We start from the raw sequence: 12,697 nt of genomic DNA, 5'->3' as shown, positions 1-12,697 counted from the left end.
GTAGTTCTCAGATTCAATGGATTGATTTTGATTTTTCTAAGCATTTATATAAATTTTATGAAGAAGCTATTGATCAATATAAGTTTACAATGTTATTTTTAATTAATATAAAATAGTCTCCTAATCACTTTTGTGATTTTCACTTACTTCAAACTGAGACTAACAAAAAATATTTTTTGAAATAATAAAATAAATGGCTTTATGAAAAAGAGGCAACGGGCATGAAAAAACTTGTGTACACTGAACTCCTTTTATGATAGAAGAGCCATCTGCTACAAATTGAAAAGTTATATAAATAAAATATGAACATATTTTATATTCATTCTTCTCATATTTTATCTAACTAAAAATAAATAGTAAAGCCAGCAATACTTCCCATAGCTAGAAAAAAAAAGTTCCTTTACTTGATATTCATTTTATAGAGCATGATATAATTTTTCTACCTAAAAATATCAATTATAAACTTAAAGAAATACTGTCTAAAATGCTGTATTCTCTTCAGGATTCTTAATTTTTAATATGGGAAATAATTTAAAATTTGAGCAAAACAGAAAATGGCACTCTCCGTTTTTAATGTATTAAAACAGTAGTTTATTGTTAATAATCATTCTCTTAAAATATTGTAATATTAAGAGCAATTTTGTAAGATTAACCATGAACTTTTAAAGAGCTATCAAATACCTTCCACAAAACGATGGTTTTGGAGCACGTTGTTTTTGCATGTGCTTACTTTCACATAAAATTTACATTTGTTGATACAATGAGAATAACTCAGCATTTCAATCCATAGTGCTCAAACGTATAGATCATTCTCACCCCTAATTTCAAACTTCTTTAGGACAACAATGAAAAGTTCTCTATGTACCATTTCCCTGCCATTCCAAAAAATTGCTTTCAAAATCTTAACCCTGCTTTATCTTTTTCAATGTTACAAAGTATACACAACCAAAAAGAAATACAGAAACATGAACCGTTCCAAGTGGTGAAAGCAGCTGCACCTCACACTTAAGTGATTTCAGTTTAAAGAAGCCCAGGCACTTGAATAATTTGATACAGGCTTCACTTATAATAGGGAATGAGGCCTTCCGTAAAGAAGGTGCTCAATACAGTATGCTGCATTTATTGGAATATGTGCATGAAACAATTACTGAAAAGTAGATTGAATTATTCAGATTACCCTATATTGTATGCAAACATTATTACCAAAAAAGCAAACAAACAAACCAAACCAAACAAAACAAAACAAAACACAAACAAGGTGTCTAGCTTTTTTTTCCTTCCTGGTCAATACATAAAAGCCACACAGGCAAACATTTGGAAATCCAATGTTGATTATATTTTGTTAAAATTCATTTTCTGCACTTTCCATTTGTACAAGTAAAATCTGAATTAAGCAAAATCAACTGTGAGCATTTTGTAATTCTTCCTCATATTAATAAATCCAAATTCTAATTCCTCAAAATATCAAACTAAGAACTCTCTACAAATTTTACATTATTTCCTTAATTTATTTTGTGGTTAGTTGGTTGAAAGATTTTAACATGGAAAACAGAGAACATCTTATAATGAATCCAAAACTTCTATCTTCCTCATGGGGTGGGGGTACTTTGAATAAAGAATGCATATGTACATACTCAACATTTACTCAAGACTCCTGTCCTAGTCCCAATCTTCCACTTAATTTTAAAATCGGGTCAATCACAAGCACTTTGAATGAGAAACACTCATCCGTTAAAGGAATCCAGTTGGTTTGGGTCAGGATTTCTCAGACCTCAGACACCCAGGATCAGTGGGCATATTTTGGGAGTCTGAGTATTATAAGGTGTGGTCTTTGTTTTGGTGTCTTCATATTATGATAAAAAATATGACCATATTCTATATAATCTCTTTCACAACCTTAACCACTGATTACTATCATATAATTTCAGGATCTGCTTTTGATACAGTGTTTATGATCTTGATGGTGTAAGCTTTTTATTGTGACTATATTTAACTCATAATATGATGTTCCTCAAACTGGAATTCACAAATGTATTCTTGGAGCCTGAGAGACAATTTTCCTTTGACACGAATCCACATATTATTCAAGACCAGTAGACACTAGGCTAGATAATCTTTCTAATTCTTTTCCAAGCCGAAAAATATGTTACATTCTATGCAGCTTATAGTAATCAATGGAATTCAAATTTAAAAAGCACATCTAGAGAAAGTGGACTTTAGTTATAATTTCTAATTCTATGTTCTATTTATTTTCCTTTTACATTTAAATGCAAGTGAAAGTTTTGAGATAACAATAAAATGACATTCAGTGGGCAAAATGAAACAAAGCTGTCAGATAAAGTTCCATTAGCAACAGCCAAATGGGTTTAGTGGACCACATATTAACTAGGAATCAGAAAATCCCAGTTTCTTTTTACAGTTTGCCTTTGACTTGAAATACCAGCTTGGTGTTAGTGATTCATACTTGCAAGCCCCCCCTTTTTTTTCTTTACAGGGATACTACATTACGCTACTCAATGAATAAAATGCACAGTAAAATACCAGGTATTTATGTTACACAATGATAAGCAATATGTTTCAAATTGTAGTCTCTATAATAAGGAAGACAACAAATCTACAAAACTCAAGTATTTTCTTAATTTTGTTAGTGAAAAATATATACCACATGTAAAAATAACAGCATAATTTTTTATCATAATTATGAATTCTTTTGATCTAGTTTTTAAAATATTTGTTTAAATTTGATTCATCTAATTTTAAAATGTTTATAACATTGTCAGTTCATACTTAAAGATATTTTATTGGTAGAAATCATTAGTGCTCATATATCATAATTTTATATCAAGTTTTTAACCATATACTCTTAAAGGAATTTTCAATTTATATGTATCTTAACAATAAAATCATCTTACCACCAGTAAACAGAAGTAAAATGTTTGCTAGCTGCAAAGATACTCTGAATTTAAAATGCATACAAACTTTCCATTTAAAGTACAGTTACTTAATTTTTAATTTAAAAAGTTAGGAAAAATGAAACATTTAAGTCATCTTATTCCCATCTATGATATAAATGTGAATGAAAGTTTTAAGTAAAAATTCTCCATAAAGAGGTTTGTAGAATTTTTTCCTGATATGCAGCATCTTAACTGAACCCTTTTTTAAAAGAAATGTTTTTAAACCATTCCTAAAGTGTCACCAATAGTATATGATTAATCAAATTAATGAATTAAATTATTGATTGTGAAATTAGTTACTGAATTTAAATTATTGACTTTTGACAGATTCATTTTTTCTAAGGTGAAGGCTGTTAAAATCAATTTTATAAATAAAACGTTTCATGATAAGATTCATCATGATAAGTTTTATTAAAAGAGAAATATCCCATTCAAATTTAAGAGTTTTCTTTTCCTCTTAACCTAGCAAATATAACTGACATTAGTTTACTAAGATTATTTCAAACTTCCTTCTTCCTATTAAGGAATTTTCAGCTTTTAAGATTTCTTTTCTAGAAGATGTAATTAGACCATTATCTAAAGGACAGTGATTGGAGTCAGACGGAAAAATGTACTTTTCTAAACAGTGCATGCTTTTATATATTGTGATAAGTAATTTTATTCTTGGATTAGACACATGCAAATGCACAAACGCTCACATCAGTGCCAAAAAGTTACTCTACCTGAACCGTCGAGCTGATCTCAGAGGCAAAGCCGCCCGTCAAGGGAGCCTCGTGACTAACTAGCAGTCGCCCTGTTTTGATCACAGACTGAAAGAGAAAAGGAAAGTCTGATGTTGAAGAGAATACATATTTTCAAGTATATGATGGTAGTTTTGATTAAGTAATAAAAATAAATTATTTAAATCCAATAAATAATTTAAAATTAGCAATTCAATTTTATGCCAAATAAGTTGTAACTCCCTTTCAGCTGGACTGTTCTTTGATTTTTGCACTGTTAAAAAAGTTTTCAGTAGATAATCCTAGTGCAAAAGAAAAATGAGATTTGTAATTCTATGTATGTCATTAAAAATGCCTTCTATTATATTTTTGTGTTATAAACTGAATGTATTTCACATTTTTGTATCTGAATATCATTTTTTTCCTCATATAGCTCTAAGAATGAAAGTGCCTTTTTGTTCCTTTGGGAGTATATTTGCATATAAATAAATAGTCTTAGGACATTTTTTGTGTGGAGAAGGAAAACATAAAAATATCGTGTAAAAACTGTAGCAAAGGAAAAGCTCAAGCCACTAGACATTCAAGGAAACCGAGCACGAAGAAATCACCGGGAAAGTAAAAGGGTTACAACTCTCTTCGTTCAAGTGTATTGAAATATGGTTAACGACCACAACTCCATTTTAAACTAGAAAATGTCACAGAAAATAAGGATGTATTCTCGACACTGGCTTGGTGTGGTTGTTCCCACTGTGCATGACACACTCTGTACAATAATAAATCAAAAAGTATAGCTATGATATCATAGCAGGATGCCAGTGTGAAGGAAGGTAAAAAATATTAAAACCAACAGCAAGTTACTGCTTAAAATATGTTACACAATTACCATATTACAAAGGAGAAGTCGTAATTTCTCCTCTACATTTCTAATAATTTTGTATCACCTTCTTTAAATTCTACATTACTCTTTTAGGAACATGAAATAAAAATCTTCCAAACAGAAAACTTACAGGCAGACCTGGTTTTATTGCCCTTCACTTTACTGTGCTTTGCACATAACTGCAGTTTTTACAAACTGAACCCTGCATTGTAAGATGATGGTTAGCATTTTTTTTAGCAATAAAGTATTTTTTAAATTAAGATATGTACTTTTTTTAGACATAATGCTATTACACAGACTACAGTAATAGTGTAAGCATAACTGTCATATGCACTCGGAAGCCAAAAAATTTGTGTGACTCACTTCATTGCAATATTCACTTTATTTTGGAGGTCTGGAGCCAAACCCTCAATATTTCCAAGGTATGCCTGTATATAAATTAAAATATTGCCTTCATTCTAGGCAATTAGGGTTTAGAATTTCAAAAGTGTGTAGCAGTTTCAGCCAGCAGATGTTAAACTCCAAGATATGGCCAGTAGCCATGACAAAAATAAGTTACCGTATCTACTAAGTAAATAGTGACTTAAGAATATGAAATTTTATGAACACCTTAATGAATGCCATCCCCGCCAATGAAATATTAACCTTGGAATATGTTGGTATTTGAATTTATGACTGTGGTTAATTATGCCAAAGTGAAAGTCACAAATTAAATTTCAGTGCCCCTGGTTAGAAATATAAAGAGACAAAAATATTCTACAATCATGAAAAAAACAAATGTATTCTTAAAGTATTCCCTAAAAAGATGTCCTGACTTTAAGGATTGCCGATTAAAGGAACAGATTTGACAATCAGAACTTTCTTATAGCTCTGAATACCAGAACTCTGCCAACATAAGAGCATCTAGGAATGATATAGCCCAAATCCATCCCAGCTAGACGGTACAACCCAGCTAGAGGGTAGAAAAGAGAAACAGCTATAAAAATGTTGCTGTTCCCCTCAAACCCCACACAACAGAGTTGGTGCTTTTTATCTGAACTGAGGCCAATCCAAGATCAATGACAACCCAATAAGCAACCAAGGCAAATGTTCTAGGCTTCCTCTAGCCTGCAGAATGTAGTGGGGAAACTAAGCACAGATGTACCCAGGACAAAAGCTACTAACCCTTGGAGTCCATGCAACATGATGTGTAAGCGGATAAAATCAGCAGGAGAAAAGCTAAATAAACCAAGATACATCAATACAGCAGAGTATTATACAGCCATGAAAAAGACCGAGGCCATGGAACAGTGCCCATGACAAGTTAATTGGTAAAATAAGCAAATTGCAGAATAATATGATCTCATTTTTGTGAAAAATGGACACCAGTAAACATGGCTATATATATTGAGCCAACATGTGTAAATAGTCTGGAAGGATTCATTCCAAACTATCAAAACTTGTTTCTCCTGAAGATTGACAGTGAAGGAATTGTAGGGAAAGAACTTTTGGTTTTGTTTTACTTTAAATGAAAATATTTTTATATTACTGAAAATATTCTCAATAAGTCTAAAATAAAGGGAAAGCCCTTTTAAATTAATGCTGAAGATAACAAATACATGGGACACTGCAGTCATAATCTCAAAAAACGTAATTTTTTTATGGTATCTTAGGACTAGCTTCAGGTACAAGGGAACCCTGAGGTCCCAAACCCCAGCAGCAAAGAGGCACAGTGAAAACACAGGGAATCAGCCACCCCCCCATGCCAGGCTCTGTATGATAGCTGTATGTCGAGATCATATCCAGCTCATCTCTTGACCTTCAAGCTTTTGGATCCCAGACAAAATGGGAAATCAGCTATTGGTATCAAAGAAGGGGAAGTTCTTCAACAGCTCTGCAAGTGTGTTAGGTAAACATGCGAGTTCTTGGATCAGGAACCGTATGCTGACAGTTCTGGAAGGAATTCCGGAAATTTCTAAAACACCAAGAGCTGAAGGGCAGACACAAGATGAGAAGTAATAATGCTATGAGGCTCTAGAAACTGTCAAAGCAAGCAAACCAGTGAGAGAGAGAGGGGACAGCAACACAAGAGGAGACAGAAATAATGATCAAAATCATAAACAACTGATTGTCACAGGAGCTGCTGTGTGTTAGGCTCTGAGCTGAGTATTTTACTTTACTTCATTGAATTGTGAAAGCACCTAAATTTCACTTCTGCTTCTTAAAATCATCTAGTACCTGAAAAGTATTAAAATATATATAATAAAATTACTGCAAAATTCTGAAAAATGCCTAAATATAGACATAACACTGACAATTTCAAAGAATTAGCATACATCATGAAAGGCTGAGACTATAATAGAATCCCATGATTTTGTAAGGTATAAGACAAATTCAACTTGGTATGTGCTTTTTATCATTCACAATTTCAGTTTACTAAAATTTCTGAAGATAGCTTCTTTTCTATTTTGGAAATTGTTCACACTTTGTTAATATTATGATAATGAGATCATTGCAAATATACACAGTTGAAGAGAGTGTTACTCTTTCCATGCTTTGTGATTCAACTAGACATTCTGATTAACCTAGGTCTTTTGTCAACTTTAACAAGCATTTCATTTTCATACGTTTAGGCACAATGACATCCAACTGCCGGGAAATTTTTCTAGCCAAATTTAGCATTTTGACCTACTTAGAGAGTAAAAATATGGTGCCTTTCAATGGAGATAGCCATTAACCTTTTAAAAATAAATCACTATAGATATAAACGCTAATAAGCGTTTAAAATTCCTTTTCTTTAGAGAAAAAGTGATATTTCAAGTTTCAAGTTTTCTTCTGAGATAAATGTAATTCACCACTTGAAAAAAATGTTTAAGAGTTTAAACAACTTTTCAATATGAAAGCTAAACCTATCATAGCCAGGAAAGATCACATAAGGCTGGATTTTCCAGTATCTGCCTTTTCAACTTCTTGCCACTAAGATCTGCTCCAGGATTCTGGACTTACCCAGAGGGAGTAGCAGTGAGTTAGAGCAGCTAATGGCACCAGGGAAAGCTGAACCAGTTCAAGATGAGGACCCATCTCTGTGTCCCCTACCATGAAACAAAACAGCTTTGTTCCCTACAAGGCCTTGAGAAATTTGTCAAGAAAACTTAAAAAACAATTCTGAAAGGCAAGGAGTGAAACAGCCTACAGCAGTTAAGTTGGTGAGCACTGGTCTGCCCTGGATTTCTCCCAGAGATTCTCACTCTTTCTGTCATCCCCTCCCCAAGGGCATCAGCAACACCTGATTCAAGAGGAGCCAACAAAATCTTAATGCTGAACACATAATGACATTGCCAACAACCAACAGACTGCGACACCCCTGTTCTGATGGAAACTTTAAGACACCTTACTCCTGGTCTGGCCACTTCATGACTTTTCCCCATTGTCCATCTTCTGCCCAGACATCATTACTAATGGCCATAACATCAAGTTATCTATGAGGGATACCTAGCCCAATGCTCAGACCATGCCACTCAAGAAAAGTTAACTAGTTAAAAATCTATTAAAATTATTTAACTATATTAAACACGCCCTTCTTTAATGTCCTGAAGCTACTGCTTTCTTAGCAAAGTCCTTTTTTTAATTGAAGTATAGTTGATTTACAATGTTGTGTTAGTTTCAGGTGTACAGCAGAGTGGTTCAGTTATATATATGTATGTATGTGTGTGTGTGTGTGTGTGTGTGTGTGTGTGTGTGTGTGTATATATATATATTCTTTTTCAGATTCTTTTCCCTTAGATGTTATTACAAAACACTGTGCAAAATCCATTTTTAAGATAGTGCAAAAGCGTACTTCAGCACATCCCAGAACAATGTAAATATGAAATAACAGACTCCAAATTAAGGACATTTTAATGGAGCTTTAGCAATAAGATAGCTGCGGTAATAGCGGAGTTGCTAAGTTAAACTCCATTAAAATGATTGCACAGATTTTGGCTGCCCAAACATGGGACACATGTTTTAGTGAATGTAGCCTCTAAAGATTTTAACACAATCCAACCAGGAAAACTGTTAAGCTGTCATTCCAGGAGAAAATGATACAGAAAGGCAGACCATTAAGCTGGCATATGCCTGAAAGTGCAACACACATTCAAAAAGCAGAAGTGTAGTTTTAACCTCTTACTCAAAACCTATGGCAAGATTTTCTTCCTACAAAGTAATTCAACCTGACCAACATCAAGTTCAGCGGCTTATTCTGATAGTTGATAAGATAAAGTAGGAAAGGCAACACTTTGGGTAGGCAATTTACAGCCCTTTTAATATTTTCTATCTGAATAAAAGCTAATGAAAAGCAAAAGAAACATCAAAGCTGGCCTTTACCAATTCCTTTTGAAATCAAATCTTCTTATAAATACATATGAGCGGAAGTAATAGTAAAGTCGTACACCTTTGTTTCATCAATCAAGAGCATGTTCATAACAATTATATAATGTAGAAGCATTAAGGACATGATTTTAATTAGCCTCAAATATTTTTGCAGATAAATTAAGTTTCTGAAATGTTCTCTTGTTTAGTAGCCAAATGCATTTGACACGTTAGCTAGAAAAACTTCACAATTAATCACAAGCTAACAATGTGTTAGAATATGCCTAGCAACTATGATTAGTCAGCATGAGCATCACACTCGATCAGACCACTGGCTGATATTCCTCTGGAGAAATACCAACGCTAAAAGAGAAAGAAGTCATGAACCCCAGAGATGGTTCGGGAAAGTCCATTTTGGCAAGGCTCTTAGTGATGGGGTTACAAAGAGTTTGGTATCGTAGGAAATTGGTGTAAATGGAGAAAAAGTAAATCCTCAGAGCTTTCTCACCCATGTGGAAAAAGTAGGTAAGGGAGCAAGCAGAACATAAAGAGAACTGAATAAAGTCAACAGAAGAAGAACGAGCATCACTCTAACAAAGGCATGAAGTGTCTGGGAAAATTTCAGACATCCTCCCTGGTTCTCTCTTGCCTGAATTATTGGTATAATCAGAGCTGACGAGCCTAGGAAAAACCGCTTTTGCAAAAACTAGAAGCAGACATCTTTCTGAAAGCTATTTCAAAACATGTCAGACAAACGAGCTTCTGTCAATCAACCTTACCTTCCCAGTTTGTCTCTTCACAGTCCCTGCAGGCTCCTGTCATGTCAGGCTACTCCCTACTCCACGACTGTGACCCAAGCTTACCTGCCTCTGACTTCCTTCCCCAAATTCTGGAGGTTAACCCTAACCCTAACCTTAACCCTCTCAAGACCCATCTTACACAACTCCTCCCTCCCTCGTCTCCCCAGCTAGGTGGGTTTTCTCCTATTTTAAACCCCATGTTACCCTCTTCCTTCATTTTCTTATCATATTATACACCTCCTAGCAATCAATTCCTAATAGAATCTGAGGTGGCTGACAAGGCAAGGATATTCTATGAGTCCTAAAACCAGGGTTCAAAGGCAAGAATCAGGCACCAGGTCAAGGCAGCACTCACTGCTATACCTCTTAGGAACACTAGCAATTTACCTTGTAGAAGAGCCCTGAGTACATCTGTCCCATTAGCCCTTTCAACCACACTCAAAACTACATATTCAAAGATGGGGACTCTGTTATTCATATCTGTGTCTACCACAGAACATAGCATACCACAAATATGCATTAAATTGAGCAAATTATGCTCATTTTATTACTTGGGGACAAATGCATACATTATTAAAATTAAAAGTTTGGAAAAGTACCTAAGCATCTTTTCGTTTCTTTGTTTGGGGGAGTATTCTTTTTTATGGAGGGTGTGGATCTCTATCTCTATACTGTTTCCTCCAGCAAACTCTGAATCATTCAAGAGCACAAAATTCAGCAAGTATCGAGTATTCTATTCCTAACCATAATACCTAATATAGGGTTATAAATGTGGATGCTTAATAAATGTTCTTAATATAGATTTCTGTAAAAAGCATATAGACACAGTGATTTAAATGAATCACTAACCAGCTTCCAATTTTCTGATGCCTTGAAGCTGTTAGGAGGGGCCAAACATGCTATAAAAAGGGAGTCCTAAAAACTAAGCTCTAATCATCATTTTGTTCTAATAGAGGACCACCCTGGGCCAGCTCTTTTCATCTATTTTTCCTACTCTAGATTGATTTTGGAATAAGAAGTTAGCAGTACTAAACATGTTTCTGTTTTTATGTAGATCTTTTGTAAATGCATGACTGTAATAAACACACAGAACATTTCCTTTCCTTGGTACTGAACATAAATTTCCTTTCCTTTTGACAAGAGTTCATGTTACCATGGTAATAAAGGTATTGTACTGGTAGATGTTTATTAGATATGTAGTGAAACATGGGAAAATATGTAAATAAATATGTCTTAAAAGTTTTTTTTCATTTTCCGCATTAGCTTAAACATCATGCAAAGCATAACCACCTACAGGAATCAACATGATTTTTTTGTGTGCCAAAGCAAATTCTCAAAGATTGAGGTAGCCATTTCCCAAGTTGTTTTCTGATCTTCTTTTTTATCACTGCCCTATCAGTTCTCAGCAGGACTTAAAGTATTTCCATAGACTTGTCTCCACTCAACTTTTATCCATTTCTTTTTATGAAAAGGAGAAATTATAACATGTCATTTGGAGATTAATATTATTGATTTCCATGCTGTAGAATTTTATAAAATTGTTGACAAGGACAATTAAAAAGCCAAGCTGTACTTTTGACAGACAATCAGGGTGTTGTATCTCCTACAGCTTCTATTCTTAGAACCATCCTGAGCTCTTCCAGGCTTCTTCTCTGAAGTTGGCAACAGCAGGAAACATTCAGAAGTACCACGTAATTTAACCTTACTATAAATATGCTTATATTTTTATAATAAATGAAAAAAGTGGTAGTACAATTGCTATACACACTACTTGGCAAATCTAGAACCTGACCTAGTAGTAAAGACCCTTGGCAGGGCCATTTCACTACATTTATTATTTATTAATTTAGGCAGCTTACCTTCATTCAAGTAATATTCTTTTGTTACCATGATACTATATATATATATATATTGCATGTTGTGGGAAGAGGCTGATAATTCACAGACAACTCATGTACCTAGTTTAGCACCTAGGTTATGATTATGGGCTGAATGAAAATGCCATATACAGAATTTTAGTTGTTTCACCATTTTAATCATTTTTAACTACAGTTCTGTGGCATTAAGCACATTGACATGGTAGTACGACCATCACCACCATACAACGCCAGCACTTTTTCATCTTCCCCAACTGAAACTCTGGACCCATCCAACAATAACTCCCCATTCTTCCCCTCCCCCAGGGCCTGGCAATCACTATTCTACTTCTGTCTCCATGAATTTGTCTCTATCCTAGGAACCTCATCTAAGTGCAATCACACAATACTCTCCTTTTGTGACTGGCTTATTTCACTTAGCATAATGCCTGCAACGGTCGTCCATGTTATAACATGTGTTAAAATTTCCCTCCTTAAAGCTGAATACTATCCCACTGTATTTATAAACCACACTTTGTTTATCTATTCAGGCTCTCGGGCACTTGGATTATTTCTGTCTTTTTGCTATCGTAAATAATGCTCCTATGAACATGGGTGCACAAATATCTGTTGGAGTCACTGCTTTCATTTATTTTAGGTGTATATATATATATATATATATATATATATATATACACCCAGAAGTGGAATTGCTGATCACACTGTAATACTATGTTTAATTTTTTAAGGAATGGCCATACTAGTTTTCATAGCAGTTGTACCATTTTACATTCCCACAACCAATGCACAGGGGTTCCAATTTCTCTACATCTTCATCAACACTTTTTTTTTTTTTTTGATAGTAGCCATCCTAATGGGTATGAGGTGTTATCTTACTGTGGTTTTGATTTACATTTCCCTAATGATTAGTGGTGTTTATCACTAGTTTTTAAAATCTTTTCCTTTTTAATTTTTTAATCAGGCTGTTTGATTTTTATTGTTGATACAGATAGTGTTTTCAAAGTGCTTAATGCATCAAATTCCTTAAATTGGTCCCTCTGGGGACCGGAAATAAAATCTTCTCAGAATATGATATATCCTATGAAAAAATATATCAAACTCAACTGTTCACTATGTCTTCTTTTCTGAAAAAGCATTACAT

The 12,697-nt window shown here is 34.0% G+C and overlaps 1 protein-coding gene across 4 annotated transcripts in view; it reads right to left on the bottom strand.

The window, feature by feature from the left end:
* Positions 1-12,697, bottom strand: part of BCKDHB (branched chain keto acid dehydrogenase E1 subunit beta) — a 289,393-nt gene that overhangs the window by 117,166 nt on the left and 159,530 nt on the right. For 3 of the 4 annotated variants that reach the window (XM_082633565.1, XM_082633567.1, XM_082633566.1), the window contains exon 9: positions 3,677-3,763. The exons of the other annotated variant lie outside the window; for it this stretch is intronic. In XM_082633565.1, the coding sequence (XP_082489691.1) occupies positions 3,677-3,763 (87 nt within the window). The remainder of the gene's footprint in view (positions 1-3,676; positions 3,764-12,697) is intronic. 4 annotated transcript variants of the gene reach the window in all.

The sequence above is a fragment of the Mesoplodon mirus genome (genome assembly GCF_964341445.2).
Source record: "Mesoplodon mirus genome assembly, chromosome: 10".
In the NCBI taxonomy this organism is placed as follows: Eukaryota; Metazoa; Chordata; class Mammalia; order Artiodactyla; family Ziphiidae; genus Mesoplodon; species Mesoplodon mirus.
This window is presented reverse-complemented; position numbering and strand designations above follow the sequence as displayed.